The sequence below is a fragment of the Aotus nancymaae genome, unplaced genomic scaffold, assembly GCF_030222135.1.
Source record: "Aotus nancymaae isolate 86718 unplaced genomic scaffold, 86718_ANA_hifiasm-v0.15.2.pri h1tg000004l, whole genome shotgun sequence".
Classification (NCBI taxonomy): domain Eukaryota; kingdom Metazoa; phylum Chordata; class Mammalia; order Primates; family Aotidae; genus Aotus; species Aotus nancymaae.
In genome coordinates this window covers 30238699-30265275 of record NW_026988415.1, presented here as the reverse complement: position 1 = coordinate 30265275, position 26577 = coordinate 30238699, and the positions used below count along the sequence as shown (strand labels likewise).

The 26577-nt window shown below is 38.0% G+C and overlaps 1 protein-coding gene and 1 pseudogene across 1 annotated transcript in view; one reads left to right on the top strand and one right to left on the bottom strand.

Annotated features, from left to right (window-relative positions):
• Positions 1-520: 520 nt before the first annotated feature.
• Positions 521-26577, top strand: part of WDR44 (WD repeat domain 44) — a 92795-nt gene continuing 66738 nt past the window's right edge. Inside the window, exon 1 of the mRNA XM_012475991.2 lies at positions 521-995. Within this exon, the coding sequence (XP_012331414.2) occupies positions 919-995 (77 nt within the window). The 5' untranslated portion in view covers positions 521-918. The remainder of the gene's footprint in view (positions 996-26577) is intronic.
• On the bottom strand, positions 12868-13353 carry LOC105733532 (large ribosomal subunit protein eL21-like; annotated as a pseudogene).

The following is a 26577-nucleotide window of genomic DNA, read 5'->3' as shown; positions in this document are numbered from 1 at the left end:
AATTATAACTCGTAGAGAATAAGGGCGAGTTATTCTTGCAATAACTCGCTAGAGGTGGTGGACCTGCCGATGCCCTAGGGTGGGACATTCCGGGCTTGGATAGTAAGACATTGTAAATATATGTCAAAATGTCCCCACCAACGTTTCCCGAGAGCATTTCTTTACAAGAAAAAAAACCAACTCAAAATCATCCCTCTCAAAATGCGTCTCTTTGGAACTGCAGAGTTAGGGAGGAAGACGTTCCGCCCGACCCCACCTACGTCGGGCGCGCGCCCTCACAGTCCGGGCACCACGCTGCTCCTGCGCAGGTCCTAGACTCCTCCCTTCGGGAGGCTCACTCCCTCCGTTCTCGGCTACTTCCGGCCCTCACCGAGAACCCTCAACGCGCTTGCGCTGTTTTGATAGGCTTCTCAGGCAGAAGTAATCGGAGCGCTGTCTCTCTGGAACCGCCCCCGCCACCTCTTCGCCCCGCCTACGTGTTACCGCCCCTCCCGAAATCTCGCGATGGTAGGTGCGCATCGGTATTTTGCGGGCAACTAGCTCTGGCAGCTGCTGTAAATTGCTGCTGCGGGAGAAACTGGAGCCGCTGTCGCCGGCGCGCCCTCCCTCCCCCACTGCGAAGAGCCACCGCCTCTTTCGCGCTCCTTATACACCTATCACTGGGAGCGGTGGCAGCAAGAGTCTCTGGACCCACCGCCGCCTCTTCAGGCGGCCGCTCTGCGGGTTATTCCCGAAGCCCGGCAACTGAGGGCGGCCCCCTTTCCTTAACAGTCTCCTCGCTACAGATCGTCCGTTCCCTCACCCTCGTCCGGGACCCACTTCCCCAGTCTCTCCCGGGCGGAGGTCGACTAGGAGAAGACGAGAGTCACCCTTCCTCCAGGCGGCGCCGGCCCCCTCACCCGCGGGTGTGTCCTATAAATGGCGTCGGAAAGCGACACCGAGGAATTCTATGATGCCCCTGAAGATGTGCACCTAGGGGGCGGCTGCCTCGTGGGGTAAGTAACCGCAGCTATGTCCAGGAAGCCGGACATCCCTAGCCCCCTGCATCTCCTGTGCCTTCCCCTTACACCCCTCCCAGGTCCCGCTGTGTCCGCCACCGCTGTTCCTCTCCGTCTCACTGGAGCACTTCAGAACCCAGACCTTGGGCTTCTTAGGGCGGGGTGACTCGGAGAAGGGGAGTCGCCCACCTCGGGCAGCCTCCAGGCAGTTTCCCTACGGAACGGTCCCAGAGTCTCTCTCAGAGCCCGTTTCTCGTCTGGTCCAGCCTTCTGTGAGGGGGAACAGCTTACATGCCTGAGAGCCGGAGATTTGTATCTGTGGGATTCCGAGCTTACCTTTCAAACATCCGTTTTGGCCTCGGGGACCGTAGATTAAAGGAGAAATGTAACTTGTAGTTTTTTATTCTCCCCTTTGCCCCTAACTTACCTATTCATTTCAGAAGTGGCTGTAACTCTCCCCTGTTTGCCTTGCACACAGCGAAAAGGAGCGGGGGATAGGTTGGATATTTGCTTAAGGAAGTCCTCTAGCTGTTGTACTCTAGATCAACAGTGTTTTATTAAAGTAACACCTTGCCGTGAGATAAAGGAGATCGAATACACGGTCCCTACCATTAGGAAGAATGCGGTCTAAAAGGATGGCCAGACAGAAATTTACACAACTGACTACAGAGGGACAAACAAGTGCTGAGTAATCTGGTGATTGGAAGGAGAGCCCCAGCTTTGTGTTCTTTATCTAATTCTGCAAGATGTTTTAGTGGTGATTAATATGGGTGATTCTGAATAGGAAGTACAGTAGTTGGAATGCTCGCTTGACTAGGACTTGTATTTACTTTCCCACTTCTCCACTTTTCAAAGTTGAAGTAGTGCTTTAAAACGATTTCGCCGAACTCCCCTGCGAATGTTCGTGGAATTAGAGGCAGTTAAATATGTTTTCATGCTGTAAGAACTTGAAGATTGGTAAAATTTGTATGTTAGTATAAATGACTAATATGATTACAGAAGTGAACTGGCTTCAATTCTCGAACTTACTCCGTGGGAGAAATGCCCCCTCTGATGCAAGTACAGTTAGCCGTGCATGCCAGAAGTCATTCTAAAAACTAACGTATGTTTATACACAATATGCACCAAAAAGTTACAGTACAAAATCAGAAAGCAGTGTACGTTGGTAGATTTCAGATGTATGTCTTTCCACCAACCTTTGGATTTTGGGGTGGCAGTGGCCAATCTTGAGATGGCACTGAATCTCCTTCAAGTTCAATATCTGAGACAAGTTTAGAGCTAGGTAGTAGAGGATAGGAAATACATTTGGGTTTTGAAATATATTAGATTTCCGTGAAGTTTAACTTTTTTCTGTGTGGTTTTCCCTTCAAAGTAATGAACTGACAATTCAGGTTAAATGAGAGACCAAGTCCTTTGGTACTTTTGTGTGTGGGGGGGGGAGGGAAATAATCAGTTTACGAGATGATCAGTTTAGAACTACTGTGTGGATATTGTTTCTTTCCATTAAATAAGTTTAACTTCAAAGGACGGAAGTTATATCAGGACCTGTGTAAACTGTCTAGTCTAGTACCTGGGCACAGAGAAAGCATTCAGAATGTTCATGATCTTCTCCTTCCTTTCTTGGCATTGGCAAATTCATTAACTTTACACAGAGCTTACTTTGGGAGATACAGAACTTGGGGCTATTTTACTTATCTAAACCAGATGAGTCATTTTGATAGAACTGATAGAGTCACTTCTCTCGTGAGGTAATATAGCTTCTCAAGCACTTTGATCCTCTGATATTAGGTGAAAACTGAAAAAGTTGCTTGGAACTCAGTTTTCTAATTTTATCTTTAACCTGCCCAATTACTAAGTGTGTTGAGCTCTATGGATAAAACTACTACAGGGTCAGTTTGTGGGTTTCAGAGTTCCTTACTGTATTAGAGGATTGGAAAGAGAATAGACTAATCTGGAGAATTGCATCTGAAAAGAACTGGCAGGACTGAGAGGGCAGTAAAAGGTTAGCATCATTTACATTTTCCTCTATCCTTTGTGGAAGGTTGTATCATTTGCATAAGACACTGTGAGCAGATCTGGCTGGGCAACTTATAACCTAGAAATGTAGTGAGAAATCTTGATTTGTGGAAACAGATTGCCTTACTAGATATTGGTCATCAGAAATATGTTTTGTTCCTTGATATGACCTGGAGTGGCAAACCATATAATTTTTAAAGTTAATAGACTGAATTTGGGCACTTCAGAAATGTACCTTGCTGTTGTGTGTTTGGGAGTACACAGACTATGCCATCAAATTGTAGTAAACTGAGTAGGCAGTGGAGATTTGTCTCATGTTTTGTTAATTAGTGGAATCCTAATACACAGTCTATTTCCTAAAATTAATTTATTTCTTGCATTTCTGTACAGTGTTTTCAGCTTTATTAATCTACTCTTTGAAAGCAAATTTGATACATTAAAAATCAGCCCAGTTTTTTTATAGAAAGTTTTAATTACAATACAGCCTACTTTTCCACAGTGGCAGATCATCTTCACTTGCCCAGCTTTGCAATATATACCATATTTATAATGCTTTTTTTAATTGATATTTTAGGTCAGGTTTTCTTTATTCTTTTTTTTTTTTTTTTTAAGACAGAGTCTTGGGAAGAAAGCCTGTTGCCTAAGCTGGAGTGGTGGCGAGATCATGGCTCACTGCAGCCTCAAACTCCTAAGCTCAAGTTATCTTCCCACAGGTGCATAACCACCCTGCTTAGAGAAAGGTTTTTTAGAGATGGGGTCTTGCTGTATTGCCCAGACTGGTCTCAAACTCCTGGCTTCAAGTGATCCTCCCACCTCAGCTTCCCAGGGCACTAGGATTACTGTCAGGCATGAGCCATCTCACCAGGCCCAGGTTTTCTCATTCTTATCTTCATTTTTATGTGTGAGGAACCTTAGACTCAGAGACAGTTAAGTGAATTGCCCTAGGAGACACCTTTCAAGTGGCAGAACTGGGATTTGAAACAAGCTTTTCAGACTCTTAGTCCAGTATTCTTTTTTTTTTCTGTCGAGGGTGGTGAGGGGAGTGATAAAGAGGTAGAAAGAGATTCTCCCTTAGTGGATTCTGGAGTAAAATGCTTTAAGACCAAATTGCTGAATTGAACTGATACATATTCTTTAAAACCAGCAGCCCAAACTTTTTTGTTCTCTTGGTAAGAAATTCCACTTTCTTTCAGGAAAGTGTATTTTTGTTTTGTCAGATAGGAGTTTTGTAAGATCATAGCCTATTGTAGCTAACAGGGACATCTAGTTAAATTCCTTCATGTAATATGTTGTGAAAACTGAAGCCTAGAGAGAGAAAGGAACTTGTAAAAGCTGCCACAGCAAATTAATGGTGGAACTAGGTCTAGCACCCGGTTCAGTTTGACAGTCTGGTGTTCTTTCTACTACCGGGCTGTCTTTTGATACAGCAGGAAAGAGAGGAGGAACTGTGTGGTATACTAGAAAAGAGCCCTGGAGTGTGAGTCATTTTATTTCCTCATCTTTAAATTGAGGGATTACACTCTTGAGAACCCTTCTAACTCTAAATGTCTTTATGGTGAGGTTTAATAGTGTGCTTGTATTGATAAGCTTTTGTTCTTGGTAAATCTTTCCGTGATTTTTTTTTAACCTTTTAGTTTAACTCAATGGTGTTTGGTACATAGTTCAAAACTCATAAATTTGAAATAAAGTATTTACTGGGAAAATTATATATGAGATAAATGCCCCTGCTAACTCATGTGGTTTATACTTACACATACTAAAGGCGGGCACTGAGAACATGTTGTAAAAATAAATGTAACATTTTCAGCACTCTTTATTTTTTTAGTGGCAGCCAAAATATTTTTGAGGCCTTGGAAGAAGGCTAGAATCATAACATTTTTAGAGTAGGAAGGGATTGGAGATCATTTTAGCCCAGCCTTCCTTTTTAACTGAAAGTGAAATTTAGCATCTGAGAGGGGAGGTGACACATTGCTAATAGGGGCAGACTTGGAACTAGAGCACAGGTCTCTTGATTCCTCACTTATACCACCTCCATCTGCGGAAGGAGGGAAAGTATTGCTGGGTATTCCTGTCATAGGTTTCTGGCACTTACTCTATTAGCTGGGCTCTTAAGATGGTCTGCTTGACTGTTTCTTCATACCTTGCCTATCAGAGACCTTTAACTGTTCTAGGATCCTAACTTTTGCTCTCTAGTTTTCTCCAAGTCAGGGTGAAAAACAATGGCAAAATAGTTTGTCTAAGAACAGTGATTATTTGTATTATTTCATTTTATTCTTAAGCATTTAGTTGCTATTAACTGCAATCTACCATATTCAGACTGGAATGATGATAAAATCTTAAATCATGGGAACCCAGACCAAACTGTCCTGAAGAACTGTTAGGTCTGAAAAATAAAAAGGTATGTAGCTGCCTTTGTTGAAAACTCAGCTTCTCACTTTACTTAGGTGTCAGAAACATTTCTCTCTGAATTGAACATTGATACAAGTTTTAATTTAAAAAATAGCTGTACAATATTTATTGCTTTAGGAAAGTTTCCTTAAAAATGGCTGTTTGTTGATGAGTTGACATTTAATCATATATATTTGATCACAAATTTGATTAATGAAGACTTTGTGGCGTGATAGAAATATATTTACAAATGCTGTTTTATCACACTCATGTAACATATTGAAGTGACAAAAAAAACCCTTCGCATATTAATTAGTAAATTCAAGTTCTAAATTTAGTGACATCTAGCTGAGCACTGTGGCTTATACCTGTAATCTCAGCACTTTGGGAGGCTGAGGTGGGTGGATCACCTGAGGTCAGGAGTTTGAGATCAGCTGGCCAACCCTATCTCTACTAAAAATACAAAAATTAGCCGAGCATGGTGGCATGCACCCGTAGTCCCAGCTACTCAGGAGGCTGAGGCAGGAGAATTGCTTGAATCCGGGAGTCAGAGGTTGCACTCCAGCCTGGGTGACAGAGCAAGACTCCGTCTCAAAATAAATAAATAAACTATGTTTAGTGACATCCAACTGTCAATTGGTAACTCATAGGGGCAATACAGTCCATAGTGGCATGGCAATTTGGGGGCTCAATTTGAATCTGTATATACTCCTGTAATTTAAAAACTTTATTCTGTTCTTGTGATGATCTACTTCATAAGATAGGGCAGATAATTTTTTTTTTTTTGAGACAAGGTCTCACTCTGTCACCCAGGCTGGAGTACAGTGGTGCAATCTTGGCTCACTGCAGCCTCGACCTCCCCAGGCTCAGGTGATCCTCCCACCTCAGCCTCCCAAGTAGCTGGGACCACAGATGTGCACCACCATGCCCCGCTAGTTGTGTGTGTGTGTATGTGTGTATGTGTATTTTGTGGAGATGGGGTTTCACCATGTTGCCCAGGCTAGTCTCAAACTCCTGGGCTCAACTGATCCGCCCAACCTCGGCCTCCCAAAGTACAGAGATGACAGGTATGCACCATTGTGCCTGGCCCTTGATTTTAAAAAATATTAAAATCCTGAATAGTTGTAGGATATGAAGTACAGTGTTGGTCTTAAACAGAAAATAATTTCTAATTATTGGTATTTTAGACTTACAGTATAGCCTTTACATTACCCAACACTCCATGTGTTTGTTCTCTTCAGTTCGTTGTTAAGACTTTGACAAAATCAGGTGAATTTGCCAGGCAAGCGCCTTTAAGAGGTTGTTTTGTTTCTTCCTCATACTCTGCAATTTTGATAGTTACTTCCTGGGGTAGTAGTGGAGGTGGAGGAAGGGAGTATAAAGAGATCATGCAGGTTGTGGTGATGGAGGTGGAGGAGGTAAAGGTAGCCCCAGCAGTAGGTATAGAGACCAAGTTACAGTGCTGCTTCCCGGGGCATGGATAACTGAGATAAGACAACTCCCATCATTTGATACACATGTTCACAGCATGAATTAAATAGCCCCTTCTGTAAGAGTTTATTAATAACCTATAAGAAATACCTCAAATAAAAGTTAAAGTAACAAAAATTGTAGGTACTTTATGATGCCCTACTGATATTTAGCTTGAATTGATAAATAACCTACATTTCTCATTTCTATCCATAGTTATACTAATAGCTACAAACTTTCACAAGGTCTGTTCCCCTCTCACAGTTGCATATTATTCATCTAACCAGCCAAACCTTTAATAGGGTGCTTTCCTTACTCTTCAGAGTGAAACTCTTTCTATTCCCTTATTTCAGACTGAGTAGTCTTTGTGTTAGTCTGTCATCTCATAATTCAAAACCAAGGAAAAAACACCTTCGACATAATGTGGGCCTCATACCTGATGGCAACCCTCATATTTTTCCTCAGTCAGTATACAAATTTATCTTGCTTACTATAGCAACCAGTCTATCAGTTATTCTTCTAGCTCTTTTGCCTTCCCTTAGATACTAGGATTATCATATAGTCAAGTTCTGCCAGAGTGCTTCAGGTCTTAGAATTCTATTACCAGCTGCAACTATCTGGCAGCTCACAATTTGGCATTCCATCAGAGTCACTTGTTTTTTAAGTCCACAAAACCTTTTTGTCTCCAAACCTTTTTAAACATTTTGAACATACAAAATTTAACAAAAACGTATTTAGGCAGCAATTTCCTCATACTAATTTTCTCAGTCCAGTGTTAGTCATTGCCTTGAAGATTGAATGCATTGCATCACTGTATCCAGTGGCCATCCCTTTGTAATAATAAGTAGAATCGATTTCCGGATCAAGGGTGACCATTTAGGAAATATACTTGCAAATGTGATTTTAGACTCAGTATCACAAACGAGCTAAAATGACTTAAAAACATCTTGATCATCAGCGGCTAACAAATAACCCAGCTTTTAACAAAAATGATTTCTATAGGTTGTAGAAATAATGTTTGGCCTTTAGAATTAATTCATTTGAATTTGAGAAAACTGTTTAGAAAATTAATAGGAAGTGTTATCTTTCTTTTGTAGCCCTTGAATAAACAGGAAGAGAACAGTAAAGACTGAATAGTTGTATGGATCTTTATTTTTTAAAAGCCGTATGTCTTTCATATTTTTTATATTTATTTTCTCTCTTAAAAACCTCAGAATTCATATAACTAAAATAGTTTTAAATTATAAATATGTTTACCTGTTTTCCTCAAAATAAGGATTGGCCAGGTACAGAAGCTCACACCTGTAATCTCAGTGCCATGAGAGGCCAAGTTGGGAGGATCACTTGAAGCCAGGAGTTCAAGACCAGTCTCGTCAATGTAGCAAGACCTCATCTCTACAAAAAGTTTTAAAAAATTAGCTGGACATGATGGTGCATGCCTGTAGTCCTAGCTATTTGGGAGATTGAGACAGGAGGATTGCTTGAGCCCAGGACGTCGAGGTTGCAGTGAGCCGTGATCACACCACTGCAGCCAGACTCTGTCTCTTCTAAAAAACAAAAATAGTGGGCCAGGCATGGTGCCTTACCCCTGTAATCCCAGCACTTTGTGAGGCCAAGGTGGGCAGATCATGAGGTCAGGAGCTTGAGACCATCCTGGCTAACACAGTGAAACCCCCATCTCTACTAAAAATACAAAAATTAGCTGGGCATGAATGCATGCACCTGTAGTCCCAGCTACTCGGGAGGCTGAGGCAGGAGAATTGCTTGAACCTGGGAGGCGGAGGTTGCAGTGAGCCAAGATTGTGTCATTGCACTTCCAGCCTGGGTAACAGAGCAAGACTCCATCTCAAAAAAATAAATTAATAAAATAAAATAAAAAAACTATAGTTAAATTCTGATAATGCTTCAAGGAAATCTTTAATTGTACAAACAGACTTAAGAGCAGTTTCAGTTTCTCCACAGAGTCCTGGTCTTTAAAATTTTTAAAAGGAGGGGAGGGGTCAGCTTTTTTCAAAATCTGAGGATGAAATATAAGATTTTTTTGAAACTTCTGAGGGAAAACTTGAATGGTATTTTCTAATAGGTATCCTATGCAGAACAAGCCATACCTGTAACAAGCTGTCTATACCTGTATAAAACCTACTTGGCCACTACTAATTGTGATAGACTATTCCAGTACAAAACTCAGTGAACCATGGGTATTTTTATGAACCACAGATCAAACTTTCTAGAGAACCAATAAAGAGTATGTAGTGCTGTATGCAAATTCACTGTCTCAGAAGCAAGCATCCTGATTACTAAGCAAGCTCAAGAGAAGAGGTGGGAGTGTTCTTTCTGACATTGTTCTTGAACTGGCAAGAATAGCTACGGATGAACTTAATATCCATAGTCCTCTTTTCATTATGCACCTGAAAGTCTTTATTGAAATTGGAAGACTGAGGGAATCATTTTTCTGGTTATTAGCAGTACTGTTAACAATTGAGTATTTTTTAAAAATCTGTCTTTTAAAATATGCTTACCTACCCATGCCAAACTAAAATAGCAGGTGGATTGAACATTTCCCTCAGCCCCAACTCCATCCCTTTCACTGCCAGCTTTTTCTTTCCTAGCTTACCTAATGTCATTAGTACAGAGGTTTCCTAGTATAACTACTTATTGTCCCTTAAAACTGAGAAGGGTCAGTGATGGAAGAGACATAAAGGCTGGGAACTTTTGGAAGGAGTAAGGGAAAAATCTTTTAAATTGTATATGGTGAACAAGTTGGTAAAGATTGTTTAGTGTTACGGTGGAGGGGGGCTTACTCATTGAATTAGTGAAAGATAGGTGAGCAGAATGAACAGGTAGCTTGATAAAACTAGTACCTTTGTGAGTGAAAGGAGGTAGGTTTGTCTGTATTTTGCAATGGGTATTTTATCTTTATTAGCTTGGGTTAAGGTTAATGATTGAGATCAGTCCTTTTTCCTTTAAGTGACTATTGTGCCTCTTATGTCCCAGATCATAGCCCTCAGCTGTTGACTTTTAACCTTTGCCTTATTTCCCAGCATAGTCCACAGTTATGTGTAGCAGTGCACAGAAGGTTTAGTTGGGGAGGTGGGTGGTGAGTAAGCATGCTCTATGGTAGCTACTACTCTTCACAGTTGCTTCTGTTTTTGAACTTCCTGATTCTCTCCAATCTCCAGTCACCTCTAACCACACACAGGTACTAGTTCCTGTAAGAGGAGGGCGGTAAGGGAGCTGAGGCAAGGAGAGAGCTTTGGATGTATAGGATCTTCATAACTTGGGGAGATCCTATACCCAGTAAATATTAAATGTTAACAATGAAACCTTGGGAGGTGTTGCCAGTTATCCTGTATTCATATCAGTTCCTTGTTACCAACTTTTTTGGGAGGGGGGAAATGAATGTGTTCACAGTAAGAAAGAAGTATTATAGTGCTACATGTTACATGCAAACAATGATAATGGCATAATGCTAACTAATAGTGGGCATTTGTTTTCAAAGTTCTTTTACTCATGTTATTGCTTCCGATTATTCAGCAGTTCTGTAAGATGGTCAGGACAATTTTTGTGAGATAAGTAGGGCAATTATTGACAGCTCAAGGTGGGTAAAGCACAGCCATCAAGAGGTGATGCTTTGCAAACTTGTGGTACTTAAATGAATGGTTTTTAATGGAGATGTAAAATGTTAGGTTCCTCCCTACTTTCGTTTTCTAAACTATAAACATTGTGCGATTCACATTTTAAATGTGAATCCTTAGAATGGCAATGCCAACCCTACCATTTAGGTATGTATAATTTACTGTTTAAAATAAAAAGCAGTATTTTTATGCCCTTTATTTTAAGTTTTGACATAATTGATTACAGTATGGTAGCCAGGTCAGAAAATGACCTTGCTACTGAAAGAGCTGGAATCCCAGACACTGCTCACTGAATTTCAAAGGATTATTTATGTTCTTTGTTCCTAAGGGAAACCCCCTCAGGATGTGAGCCATTGCTGAGTTGGGCTTCAGTGCCATGTCAAAAAGTCTTAATCCCGGATTTTTTTTCCCACTATAATTGTTTTATAGATTGTTGCCAGTTGCTTAGTTAGGCCACAATACTGTGTTGTGTTTTGTTTTTATTTCGGTATAACTGATTCATTTTTTTGGCCACAAGCCACTAACTAGAAACACAATGTTTCTTTTTCCCTTTGCCTTCAAATGTGTTTTGTAGCAATCACGAAGAGTGTAGTTATTAACATTTTCCACCCAATCAAACCTCTATTGGCTATCAAACTAATGGGAAAAATACATTTCTAACAGCTGGGTGATTACAATTTTAAATCATTAGTAATTACTATTTAAGTTATAAATAAGATTGAATAATTTTTAATAGTAAATAGTAAAGGACTTAAACTTGGCCTACATAATGTTTTCTGTAGGTAAGCATTCTAGATAATTTAAGATTTTTGTAGAATACATATAATCAAGTCATTAATAAATATTTCATAAAAGAATATAGAAGTAGAAATTCAAGTACGTAAACCATAGAAATTAAATTTAGAAAATAAAGTACTTAGTAGTAAATTTTACTGAAGTATCTTTGAGTTTCAATTATTCATGATATTGTGGGAAAACATGAATAATTAAAAGTTACCAGTTACACCAAAATCTCTGTTCAGTCATTAGTTTACAACTTTCTTTCCCATCAAAACTTTTATCAGAGACAGTAACAGTAGGTTTTCTTTAATTTTCAAAAATAAATGGTTTGGTTTGGGTTTTGTTCCTCTGCTCACCTTTGGTGATGAGCAGTGAATTCAGAAGAAGAAAAATAAGGAATCTTGAAGTCTGAGTAATCAGTTCACTGGTAATAGAATTTATCAATTTAAATTTTTTAAAAGGGGACCTTGGATAGGTGCTTTAGAATGCTAATTTTTATTTAGAAGTTACTGACACTTACTTTTTAAAATTAGTACCCCACCAGGTGTACTCATGCCTGTAATCCCAGCTACTCCGGAGGCCGAGGCAGGAAGACTCCTTGAGGCCAGGTACTTGAGACCATGCTGGCCAACATAATGAGACCCTGTCTCTAAAAATACTTTTTCAAAGTTAGCCAGGGATGGTGGTGCTTGCCTGTAGTCTTAGATAGGTGAACATGGAGAGCGGGGATCACTTGAGCCCAGGAATTCAAGGCTATAGTGAACCATAATCCCACTACTGCATTCTAGCCTGGGCAACAGGCTCTTAAAACACACACACACACATTAGTACTCCACTTAATGTTTTAGGTAACTTATAAAATTAATATGGCCAAGTACGGTGTATCATACCTGTAATCCCAGCACTTTGGGAGGCCAAGGCTGGTGGGTCACTTGAGGTCAGGAGTTCGAGATCAGCGTGGCCGACATGGTGAAACTCCGTCTGTAATAAAAATACAGAAAGTTAGCCGGGCATGGTGGTACACAGGAGCTCCTCCAGCTACTCGGTAGGCTGAGGCAGGAGAATCGCTTGAACCAGGGAGACAAGAGGTTGCAGTGAGCCAAGATCACACCACTACACTCCAGCCTGGGCGACAGAGTGAGACTCTGTCTCAAAACAACAACAAAAAAATCATCTTAGCACTTTAACTTGATAAAGCTTTTATAATACAGCCTGTAGCCCAACATTTTGTTTACTTTTTCAAAAGTAACCGTGATCTAGCATGATTGCATTAGATATTGATTTCTCTAGGCAGACATAAATTTAGTTATCTGTTTCTGTCTCGATTTTACTGGAAATTACGTCAATAATAGATTTGACTTTTATTCTAACCTACTTTGACAAATTGGGACATTGTGATATAGCTGCCTTACCTTGGTCTTATATTTATGGAATGGTTTGTGAATGTGTAGAATAGAATGTTTTTAGTTTGGAATTCTTGAGTAGGCCCAGGAAAATGGTTTTCTGTTTATGTCAGTAAATATATTGTCAAGCTGTTCTTTTTTTTACAGTCCAGAGCTCTTTTATATTTTTAACACCTATTATGCCATGAATTCATAGGGAATAGGTTCCAGCAGCTCAGGCTCCTTCCCATTGGTTCTCACAAAGTGTGCTTCTCTGGGTGGAGCAGGCTGGCGCTTCAGTTGAACCCAGGTCCCTTTTTCTTTGGCTTCTTTCTTTTTCTGATCATTTTCTTTCACAGGTTTCAGGAAGCTATCTCGGCTCTTAGAGTGCTTGACGTGCTCAATACACACATTAATTCTCTTGGCAAGAATCTTGCCCTTAACTTGTTTGTTTACAACAATGCTAACAGCATGCTGGGTAACATTGTAGACTCTTCCAGTTTTGCCATGATAACATTTGTGAGACATTCCTTTTTGAACAGTACCCATTCCCTTGATGTCTACAATATCACCTTTCTTATAGATTCACATATGCGTGGCCAAAGGAACAACTCCATGTTTTCTAAAAGGCCTAGAGAACATATATAGAATGCCTCTCCTCTTTCCCTTTGTGTTTGTCATTTTGGCAAATTACTGGAAGATGGCAGTTCTGGCCGAAAGGCTGTCAAGCTGTTCTTTTAGGAATATGGCATAAAACTGCACTGCATATATCATTTTTGAAAAATCACGTTGTCATTTTAGATAAGATATAGTTGTTTAAAGGTCCACTTGAAGTTTTGTAATTACCCTGTATGTCAACAGATGTATATTTCATAACAAAGTTTCCTTTGATTTCATTGAAGTTCATTTATAAATATTCATTGAAGATTATTTTCAAATATTGCCACAAAACCTTTCAAAAGACATAGGGCCATTATGCCAAATATTCTCACTATCTATTTCTATTAATATCATTGATAAAATAATTATTAGTTATTTTTAGATATTTTCTTCTGTGCTTTCATAGTATTTAAAATTTAAATGTTCTTTCAAAAGGTAATAAAGTAATAATTCACATCTTGAAGATTCAGTTAATTTCCTATTAGATAATTGTCATAACTATATTCTCAGCTTTTTGTGAATGTTATTAATAAACCAGTATTGCTTTGTTTTCAAGGAAATTCGAGTGATTTCTATTTTCTGCTGCCTAGTTACATGACATTTTGGGATATACTAGGCAAATCAGACTAGTTTATGATTGCCTAGCACTTTTTTTCCTGCTTTTTTTAGACTTTTCAGGTTTAGTTGGGATTATCACTTTTGGTAGTCAACTTAAAATATTCATAGTCATCTTAAAATAGGACTGTGAGAATGAGAGTGGTACTGTTACAAATGATTTGGATTTGAAAGGCCAGCAGATGATTTTGCTCTTAGTTGCCATTTCTTCAATTTGAGTAGTACTGTCTTTAGGTTGAAGGTGCTTATATACATTTCAACTCCGGTGTACAATATTACATACCGAATTTTAAAAACTGTGCACTTAGAGCAAGATTTAAGAACAAAGCAGAACAGTCTCTTCTTCTCTAAACTTGAAGTGTTTTTAATTTTTGGTTCAACCTAGGGTTAGTTGCTTTATTTGTTTTTATTTTTGTTTTTTGCTTCATTTTTTGTTGTCATCATTTTTCTGCCTGGCCTCAGTGGGCCCAAGAAAGAGTCCTTGTTAAGTGTTTTCTGAGCCCCAAACATATCTGATTCCCTGTTTAGACTTAGCACTTCAGTGTTGGTCTTAGTTTGTTATCAAATCTTACTGTTTCAACTTGCTGGGCTTTGGAAATCAAAACCCTTAAATTAGTTGCTTACCTTAATGACTGGCTAAGTCCTTATCTATGCTCATGCCCTGTTCACCTCAAGGACCTTAGAATCCTAGCACCTTCTTTGTACAGGCAAGCTATTCTTTGCTCTGCTTGGTTCAGTTCCTTGGTGCACTGCTTAAGCTCATCTTACTTTTATATTTTCCTTATAACAAAGGATAGAGGGGATAAAAACAAAATCAAGCTGTAGGGTAATTCCCTGGTGAACCTTTTGTAGTCACTTTCATGTAAGAAAAATGTTTCCCAAGCAACCAGCTTTATTCTAGCTGACTCACTCCATACTCCCTCCTTCCATGTCATTGCTCCTTTTTACCTATTTAGGAATCTGTTAGGAATTTTGCAACCTGATAAAAGCCTTCTGCAGAGCCAACCACCTTTTTTTTTTTCCTCAGGGCCTGAAAAAAAAGTGAGTCTTCTTACTGTTAGAAAAAGACAAAGAGAGCTTGTTAGTCAATTTTTTTCTGTTGTTCAATTGTTCTGGCATATTCTTTTCATTGAGTATAATGAAAAGACTGAAAATAATGGTAAGCGTGAGATTGCTCTCATATTTCATTTTTGTACTTTAGGAGGTGGTTCTTTGAGTTCCTAGTTGTTTAGTTGAATATGAAGCAGATGGCAAATGAAGATTTAGTCTACACATTGATTCCTTCCTATTCGCAGAAGGGTTTGTGTGTTTTTAGATAATCTTCAGGTAAGGAATAGAGAAACACCAAGCCCAAGAGGCAGAAGGATCTGTCTATAGCTAATGAGTGAGAAACTAGCTGTAGGATGGTTTATGGTCTCTGGCTCTTTGAAATCACAGAAATTTAAAGTTCTTTTTAAAAAGCAGACTTGGCTGCGCACAATGGCTCGTGTTTGTAATCCCAGAACTTTGGGAGGACAAGGCAGGCAGATTTCTCGAGCCCAAGAGTTCGAAACCAACCTAGGCATTGTGGCAAAAAACTGTATCTTCCAAAAAAAAAAAAAAACAACTTAGCAAGATATGGTGGTGCATGCCTGTAGTCCCAGCTACTCTGGAGGCTGAGGTGGGAGGATCGCTTGAGCCTGAGGGGCGAAGGTTGCAGTGACTCGAGATCATGCTATACTGCACTACAGTCTGGGCAACAGAGTGAGACATTGTCTCAAAAAAAAAAAAAAAAGGAAAAAAAACTTAAGTACTTACACCATTATTTTAAGTCCTGAAGGCCATAACACGAGTGCTGAAGATCTGAGTTTAAAATTGGAAAAGGTGTTCTATAATTGCCTGGAGAAAACCAATAATTACCCGTAGAAAAACCACTTGCAGAGGCTATGAAAAACCAAGTTAGATTCCTACTGTAGTTGGCCATGTCAGTAGCTGCTTTCAGAATATGAGTTTTGCAGTAAGCCAGGCAAGACAGTGCAAGTAGCTTCTATTTGGGGAATCTGATCTATACGGGCTCTTAATATATACTTAACATCGATTGCCATTCAAATCTAGGAGCTATTAGTGCTTCAGTTGTGGGAAAATTGTGAGATTATGCATTGACAGAATTGAGAAGCAAATTCTACTTCATATTGCAGAAAGTTCATCAGAGTTTAGATTGATATAGAAATAATATAACTGAAATATTTCTAATACCCTTTTTGTAAAGTGAGGAAACTGTTCTAAAATGACTTTATATATGTAATAACTGAATCCCTTTTTAATGACAACATAATTTTAATTGGCATTTATCTAGAAAGTTGGCTGTTGATGGTTATTTGACCTATATAGGTTAACTTCATTTTGAACATGTTGGCTGAGGACAGTTTCAATGATTATAAGTCAATTCACATATCTAGAGATTTTGTCAGTGTATTAGAATAGCCATCTTGTTTCTCTGGGGGCAGTCTAAGCCAAAAATAATGAAGCTGTTTATATACCTTCCTGCTTTTTGCTGAGCATTTTTGATGAATGTACATAATACTGTACATACAGTATTTGCAGAGTTGCTGGATAAAGTACAGGACACTCAGTTCAATTCCAATTTCAGATAAACATACTAAAAATGTATTCATTGTTTATCTGTAATTGGAATTGAACTGGGCATCCTATATTTTTAGTTGTTAAATCTAGCAACTCTAGATGGGGAAGAAGCAGGAGACTAGTAGATAGAGGCACAGTTGTGAGACTTAAATACACCATGCAATGACAAGAGTAACCTTTACTCCCACAGGAATACTAAGTTTTGTGGGACTTTTTTCGTGCAACGGTGTTTATTTTAGTGTCCAACACTCTTTGTTTTTGAAAATGCATCAATGCTCAAAGCTCAAAAATAGTAAAATGTGGCTCACGCCTACAATCCTAGCACTTTAGGAAGCAGAGGCAGGAGGATCACCGTAGGTCAGGAGTTCAAGACCAGCCTGATCAACATGACAAAACCCCATTTCCACTAAAAATACAAAAATTAGCCAGGCATGGTGGTGGGCACCTACTGTCTCAGCTACTCAGGAGGCTGAGGCAGGAGAATCGCTTGAACCTGGGAGGTCGAGATTGCAGTGAGCCGAGATTGCACCGTTGCACTCCAGCCTGGGCAAAAAGAGTGAAACTCTGTCTCAAAAAAAAAAAGAAAAAAGAAAAAAATTGTAAAATATAACAATATATTGTTTAAGGATACATGCATGTGTGATGAAACTATTTTTGAAAACAAAAAAGTAATAGAACAATAAACGAAATCTGGGTTAGTGGTTACCTCTAAGGGAGCGGCAGGCAGATGGAATAGAGCACATAGTAACTGCGCTGGTATTAATGCTAATTCTCAGGTAACATGGTAAGTGACAGGATGTATTTTTTTATGCTACATAATTACATGTACACATTGCACATATCAAATACAGTATAACAGTTTAAAAGATAAATTAAAACAGAGACTTCAATAAGAAAATTAGCCTATGTGCAGAATTTAACTGTATATACTTTCTAAAATCCAAAATCCGAAAAGGTCAAAAGGCATTCCGAAATTTTACCAGTTTGCTAAAGATCATATTGAGTAATTAGTAGATTCTAGAATGGTTACTTGTCTGCTGTAATACATGTAAAATAATTAAACTCTTTGGTTTGTGAAAATTTCATTTTTATTATTTGATCTCTACCGTGGTGAAGCTTCAGTTTTTGTCTTTACTTGGAAAGATTACTAATTGTTCAAATATATTATATACCAAGTTAAAGGAAAAAAAAAACAGCTAGAGCATGCATGATGTGATTAATTCAGATGAGCTAGGCATAAACGTTAGGATTCCTAGAACAAAAAATCAGAAATCTCTGTGTTCCTTAATTAATTTTTAAAAATTAGATTTCTAACCCCTCCTTTGTAAAAAACTATTATGACAGTCTACAGTATCCATCAGTAAGCAAAAAAATTCATCTTTAGCAAGTGCCAGTTTAGAGCATTAAGCTGAAGTTAGTGTGTAGTATATATTTATTTAGTGTTTTAAAGCACTTCTAGTTCTCTATATAGTCTTATACCGTTTTCTCTTGTAGAAATAGTTGGAGTGTCTATTCCAGAAAGCCTGTCCAAGTATGTTTCCTTCCCCCACTTACATACACACTTAGGGGCCCTTCCTCTGTGCTTCAGGGTTATCATGTGCTTTTGTCTCTCATTGCAATTGTTACATTATATTATCTGTTATATTTGTATCAGATTGTGACAACTCTTTGGGCAAGGGCTGGATCTTTCTCACCCTTTTCATTTCAGTGCCTGAAAGTGCCTGGCACATGGTAGATAACCAGTAAGGATTTGTTGACTGAATGAAGGGACCTAAAGGCTCAACTAATACACCTCCTTCATTTTACAGGTGTGGAAACTGAGGTTTAAGGAGATTGTGACTTTAGAAATAGAAACGAGACCACAGAGATTATCTGTTTCAGCCTTCTGCAATATCCCTGTTGGGACATCATTCAGTTTCTGTTTTAATACTTTGTCAGGGAAGCAGCTCATTGCTTTTTCTAAACTCAGGTTGTTACTGAGATTGCTAAGTTGAACAAAAGCCTATTTCCTTGTAATTGCTACTCTTGGTCCTAGTTCTGCTGCATGGTGCTTCAAACATTTGAAAACAACTACTTTTCTTCCTTTTCTTCTTCTGGTTAGCCATCCTTAGTTCTTTATATCATTCCACTCAGTTTCTAGACTATTCACCAAGTTGATTTCTCTCTTTTGGATATGTTCCATTTCATCAATGTTCCTTTTAAAATGAATCTCAAAAAGTATATGATGTTCCTAAGTGTGCTTTTATCAGTGAGAAGTAGAATAGAATTTACCACTCTCCTCACTGTGGACATGATAGTTCTGAGAATTCAGCCTAAAAACACAGTAGCTTGGGCAGCCATATCACAGTCTTTGAGCAATCAACCAAAATACCTGAATGTTTTCACATGATTTACTGTTAAGCTATGTCTCCCCCATGATGCATTTTACATTTGTCCGTACTACATTTCATGCTGTTAAGATTTGACCCATTGTTCTAGCCCATTGAAATATTTTCGTAGCTGGTTGCAGTGGCTCACACCTGTAATCCCAGCACTTTGGGAGGTCGAGGAGGAAGGATTGCTTGAGCCTGGGAGGTCGAGGCTGCAAGTGAACCATGATCGTGCCACTGCACTCCAGCCTGGGCAGCAGAGCAAGACCCTGTATCCAAAAAAAAGGAAATATTTGGTGTCAGCCAGTATATTACCTGTCTCTCCCAACTTTGGGTTGTCTGCAAATTTAGCAGATATGCTATCAGTGTCCTCATCCAAGAAATTAGTAAGAACATCAAGTAGGGTAGAAAATTTCGTGCTTAAAACCAAATTTTTTTGTGTGCGTATAATATTCCTTTTATATTTTAGGCCAGTAACCCTATCAGAAAAGGAAATTAGGTTAATCTTGTATGATTGGCTTCTGTGAATGCTTGCTGACTCTTAATATCTTTTTCTTTTGCATAGGGCACTTAAACAATTAAACAGTGTTTAAAAATTTGTTTGGAATTGACATCAAATCAATCTGTCTGTCCTTGGTGGCATCTAGGCATCTACCTGCTTTACATTGTTGACTATTAGTGTTTTCTTTACCTCATCCCCTTCCATTCCCCTGATTCTTCAAAGCTTTTAGATGGAAATTGAGTTCTGTAAATTCTCAGATACACTGGGACATAATTTGGGAGGGTAGAATGGAAGTCACTTATAACATTAATAGTTAGGTACTTTTATCTCCTTGAATGCTTTGGGATTCTGTTTCCTCATTCTACAATTTGTTTTTCCCTTTCTGGTGTTTGACTATCAGTAATCTTAATAGAAAAAAAGAATTGAGATAGCCTTTTACATTATAATAATTTATATTTATCCACATATAAGTAGACCTGCACTTTATTTTTGTTGTGCTTGTTCTGAGTATAAATTAAAGAAAATCTTTGTCTCCAGTGTTTTTTAAAATCTTTGCACATTCTGAGTGCCAGCCTTTCTGATAATGTTCTTACAGGTTTTTGCAACTTTTCTTGGATATGTGCCTATTCCATCCCTCCAATCTCTCCTGCATGGTTTTTTTAAAAAAATATTTCTTCTGACATGTCACCATGGAGATGCAGTCAACAAAATTCAGACATGAGAATTTCTACAGGATGAGCAACCTACTTTCTTCAACACATGAATTGCAAGAAATACGAGAGACTGAAGGGGAACCTGCTGATTTACTGAGAGAGACATATCAACTGATTGTAATATATGGACCTTATTTGATTGAAATAAACCAAATGTAAAAAAATTAAGGCAGTCTGGGAAGTCTGAATGTTATATAACAGCATGTTATATATAATATACATAATCTATTAATATAATATATTGTATATAGTAAGGAACTGTTAAATTTTATAATAGTGTTGTGGTTATGTTTAAAGAGAAATCTTTATTCTTTTTAGATGCATACTGAAATGTTTATGTTTAAAAATGAAATCATTTCTGGTATTTGCTTCAAAATAATCTGGCAGAGAAATAGAAGGGAAGTACTGATATTGATCATTATTGAATATGATCAATATATTGTATATTTGGGTTTATAATATTCTCCCAATTTTGTATATGTTTGAAATATCCATAAGTAAATGTTGGAAAAACTCCCCCTAAATATTTAGTCACGTGGATTGTTACTGGCAGACTTGGGAATAAAACTCAGGTCTCCTGATTCCAGCTCTTTGGTTTATTGTGTAGCTAAAATTACAGCTCTTGTACTTTCAGATTGATGTCATGTTGTCCTTTCAGTCTCTGGGACCCACAAGCTTTACCTGAGAAATTTGTGGGGTTACTTCTAGATAAATTAAGGCCTTACTAAAGGGCCACAGTTTCACTTGACTGGCTACCTACCTATGTGAAACCATAAGGAACATTAGACTTATTAGTGTAGGGAGGCTGCATGGGTTATTAAAACCAGCAAAGAAACTTGGGTCCTAGTCTTCACTAGGTCTTAACGTAAGTTCTAAGATGGCAGAGACCATGTCTGTTTTATTTACTACTTTATACCCAATACCTGGGACCATGCCTGGTACATGGAAATCATCAGTAAATGTTGAATCAATGGATTAATTTAACATCTGGCATCATTTCCCTCACATGTAAAATGAGACAATTGGTCTAAATGATTCTTAAGTTTCCTTCAAATACTACAAAAAAGTACTCTTGCCTTCTGACTAATTTTTTAAAAAGCCTTTTAGGATTTTGAAAAGGATTACCGTAAATTTATTTAACACTGGGTAACATCAGTAAGTAATATGCTCACTTTAAATAACTGTGATAGAAAAACCACAGTTGTTATATTACATCAAAATCTCTTTAAAAATAGACTACTGCTCTATATTTTCTGTTGGATTGGTATTTATTTCTTTAAATAACATGGGTACTGTTCTCAACATACTAAATTAGAGAGTCAGGTTTAGCAAGTTCCAGAGTGTAGCCACCTAAGAGGGTTAATAAAATGTTGCCTTTGCTTACATATTTGTACTTTTTGTTCCAGTTGTATTGAATGCAGTACTATTATGTCAGAGTTTATAAAGGATTTGAGATTTTGCTTCCCATGGAAAAATCAGTGGGCAACTTTTGGTTAAGTTGCAGTTACTATCATCACATCAGTGACTAGGCTCCTATCTTTGGGAGTAATGACCTTATTATGAAATTTTGCTTCAGGTATCTGAAGGTTATCACTAAATCAGGTCAGAGTTTATAAAAGAAAAATAATTGCTATACTATCTTATAAAACTACCGGAACAGTGTTTTGAAGCCATGTAAATTTTTTTGAAATAGTGACTTTCTGTGATTTTTTTTTTTTTTTGAGATGCAGTCTTGCTCTGTCACCCAGGCTGGAATGCAGTGGCATGATCTCAGTTCACTGCAACCTCTGCCTCCCGGGTTCAAGCGATTCTCCTGCCTCAAATTCCCGAGTAGCTGGGACTACAGATGTGCCATGGCTGGCTAATTTTATTTTTTATTTTTTTATTTTTAGTAGAGATGGGTTTCACCACATTGGCCAGGCTGGTCTCAAACTCCTTACCTCAGACGATCCATCCGCCTCGGCTTCCCAAAGTGCTGGGATTATAGGCATAAGCCACCATGCCTGGCCATAAAAATTTCTATAATTAAAATGCTAAATGAATAGGGACTGGAGAAAGCATGTAACAAATTATTTTATATTCAAACGAGTTTTGTTAATATAAACTAAATGTAAGCTAGTGTATGAAAATAACTTTGCAATAGAAAACAGGATATAATGCATTAAAATGTTCTATTTATATTGAAAGTTGCTAAAGTACTAATCTTAAAATTGCCTTTATATTCAAAACTTAAGTGGAAGACACACTAAATAATTTTAGTGTTTGATCTGTAAGCCATGTGGGTTTTTTAATAGAATATCAGTACTTATTTGAAGCAGAATTTATTTTGAAGCTGTTTCAGACATTGCTTTTTATGTTTAAATTCAATAACAGCATTGATAGACACCATCTTCAATTTCAGAAATTATGCTGCAAAATTAAAAATTTGCTGTTTTTGACATTAGTCTAGGCAATGATTTTTTTTTTTATTTAACCCCAAAAGCACAGGCAACAAAAGCAAAAATACACAAATGGGATTATGTCAGACTAAAATTGGTCTGACAAAATTGAACAGCAAAGGAAACAACAGTGAAAAGATAACCTACAGATTGGGAGAAAATATTTGCAAAACATATGGTGTGGTTTAGATGTTTTGTCCCCTCTAAATCTCATGTTGAAATGTGACCTTCAGTATTGGAGGTGGGCCCAGTGGGAGGTGTTTCAGTCATGGGGCAGATCCCTCATGAATGTCTTGATGCTGTCCTCGCAGTGAATGAGTTCTTGCTCTGAGTTCACACAAGATCTAGTTGTTTAAAAGTATGTGGCAGAGCCAGGCACAGTTGCTCACGCCTGTAATCCCAGCACTTTGGGAGGCTGAGGTGGGCAGATCACGAGGTCAGGAGTTTGAGAGCAGCCTGGCCAGCATGGTGAAACCCCATCTCTACTAAAAATACAAAAAATTAGCTGGCATGGTGGCCTGTGCCTGTAATCGCAGCTACTTGGGAGGCTGCCGCAGGAGAATTGCTTGAACTGGGAGGTGGAGTTCATATGGGTGAACCTAGAGGACATTATGTTAAGTGAAATAAACCAGGCATAGGAAGACTACTACTGTATAATCTCACTTATATGTGGAATGTAAAAATGATGAACTCATAGAAGCAGAGAGTAGAATGGTGGTTGCCAGGGGTTCGGGGAGTAGGGAGCACCTTGGAAATGGGAAAATATTGGTCAAAGCATACAAAGTTTTAGTTAGACGGGAGGAATAAGTTCTGAAGAACTATTGCACAGCATGATGGCTGTAATAATAATGTATATTTCGAAATTGCTGAGAGTAAATTTTGAATGTTCTCACCACAAAAAAAGATCAGTATGTAAAGTGAAGAATGTATTAATTCACTTGGTTTAAAGATTTACCATATTTATAATTGATTTGTTAGAAGTTTGAGTTTTGTTTTGTTTCTGCTATTAGGTGAGGAAGGAAGCCTAGCTCTTGAAAGTTATATTTTTGTTCAACTTTGTAAGTAGCATATTTATTATTTAAAGATTTATTGATGCTAAATGCATCAGAAATACTTGATTTAAGGGTGTCCTATGTTGAAAGCTTTGGAAAGGAAAAGTGAACTTTTGAAGCTCTCATTTTGATTTGTCAGGTTTTCTTTAAAGTGGAACATATCACCAATACTCAAATATGTCTATATGTAACTTTTCCACGTGTGTGTGGTGTAATAAAGTTATTTATGTAGATATTTGAACGATTTCTGGGAAAAATTACCTTAATATGTAAAAAGGATAAATCTAATTTACTCCATTTAGTATCTACAGAATATTTTGAGAAAAGATTTTTCTATGTTTCTTTTTTTAATTTGTTTTTTTAGCTCCCTACTATCACTGGATAAAACATATTTTTCTAGTTAACTAGATATAGCAAAGTATTATTGGACATGTCTGGGTATGTGCATGTGTGTCAGATTATATCCATGTTTAATATATTTCAAATTTAAGGAAAATTAGAGGACATAATATTTAGATCATTAATCATGGTGCAAATTATATCTTCACTCTCAAACTAATGAAAGGTGTTAAGACAAAATTCTCTAAAATTACAGGAACTCTAAAACCCCTTGCTTAAGATCTTTCTGCTAGTTAGTGGGAGAGCCAGGAGTAGAACTTAATTTTCTTGACATCTGGTTGCTCATTTCTCCCTCCCATCCCCAAACTTGAACATGAATAATTGTTTTCTCTAAGCACGTAAACACTGAAATAGTCTACTGTTATTATCTCTACTTTGAAATTAGAGACTTATTTACAGAGAATTGTTGAGTTGTCTAGGGATACTGAAGATTAATAACACCTCACTTATCTGGTGGCCACCTCTGTGGTAATGACAGTTCTCAAGATAAAGCTGAAAACAAGAAATAAGCATTTAAAAAGCCTCTGAATAGTTCAGTTTTTAAAAAAGTGCCACAAAGTTCAAAATAAGGTTATGTACATAAAGTCTTGTAGGAAGATCCTTAGGATCCCTAGATTCTTCCTTCACCATACAATTTCATGTTAAGGAAATCTGGTTTCCTAGCTCAATGCAAATTTGAAGCACAAATGAGGACAGTGGGAAAAAAGCTTTTAAACGCAGGCACATGGCTGACTTCTTTAAGAAGTGACCACTTATTGGCCGGGTGCGGTAGCTCACACCTGTAATCCCAGCACTTTGGGAGGCTGAGGCGAGCGGATCATCTGAGGTCAGGAGTTCAAGACCAGCCTGGCCAATGTGGTGAAACCCCTTCTCTACCAAAAATACAAAAATGAGCCAGGCATGGGGGTGGGTGCCTGTAATCCCAGCTACTTGGGAGGCTGAGGCAGGAGAATAGCTTGAACCTGGGGGATGGAGGTTGCAGTGAGCCGAGATTTCGCCATTGCACTCCAGCCAGAGCAACAAGAGCGAAACTCCCTCTCAAAAAACAGAACAACAGCAGTGACCACTTAAGTGAGGAAGGAAATATAAAACTATAAAACACAGATAAACTAGGCCTAGGGTCCTTTACTGTGAAGGCAAATAAATCTGTACTTTAGGGTCCCTAAAGTGTATTAAAATATAGTGTAGTGTTTGAGCATGATAATTAAGAAGGAAAATTGTATATCCTTTGTTTAAGAATATATTTTCAGGGAAAGAGTGCTGAAACTGCAAGGTTTAACTACTACTCACGAACTTATTTACAAGTTGCTTTTGAGATTTTAAATTCAAAAATAGTTCAAATATTATCAAAAGTTTGGCACTCGAAAGCTTCATCTCTCTGGAAATTTTACATATGGAACATTTCATTATTTCATTCCCTAGCAGTGCCACAGCAATTGGGTGTTGATTGTAGCTGTTAAAGGCAAGTCAGGATTCAGAGCCTTTGACTTAATTTAATCCAATTCAAGAAGCAGCTCTAATTGCCTTTAGTTTGGTGCTGATACACAACACCAATTACAATGTTTTCATAATTATCTTTTAAATCCTTACCCAGAGAGGAGACAATATTGCAAAGTGGTTGAGAGAATGGGCTCTGGAGTCAGACTGCCTAGGGTCAAATTCTGGCCCAGCTGTTTACTAGCTGTACAGTGTATATGATCTAATCTGACTCAAGCCAGTTTTTTGTTCTGTAAAATAGAGCAAGTAATATAACCACCTAATAGGAGGGCTATGAGGACCAAAGAAGCTGAAACATGTTAAGTGTTAATAGTTTTTGGCAAATCCTTAATAAATGATAGCCATCGTTGTATTTTTTTTCTGTTTTTTAAATTACATTTTAAGTTCTGGGATACATGTGCAGAACGTGCAGGTTTGTTACATAGGTGTACCTGTGCCATGGTGGTTTGCTGCACCCATCAACTGGTCGTCTACATTAGGTGTTTCTCTTAATACTGTCCCTCCCCTTACCCCCAACCTGACGACAGGCCCCCCGGTATGTGATGTTCCCCTCCCTGTGCCCATATGTTCTCATTGTTCAGCTCCTACTTATGAGTGAGAACATGCAGTGTTTTATTATTTTTACACGGCCCCTATTAGGAAAGTTTTGTGTGGTAATACTAAATAATGTTTTTATTGCTTCTTAGGATGAAATGAATTGTTCTTTTTTCATCTTGGCCCATGATACAAAGCATTTTAGTCAACTTTGCAAGTTATAAATAAGACTTTTTTTTTTTACTAGTCATTAATGTTCTATAAATGGATTTAAAAATTTGTCACAAAAGAATTCTCTTATAGACTACCCTGTTAAAGACAGTTTTAGGCTTAATAGACTTGAAACTGTAGTAGTTTGAAATATTCCTACCTACCAAGGCCTTAACAACTTTGTAACATTTAAAATATGCTTCAAACATGAGTGTCTTTTGTTACTAGTTTTTTATTTAGTGATGTCACCCAGTTGCAAGGAGGATCCCATTTTAATCACCAGCTCAATATGATCTG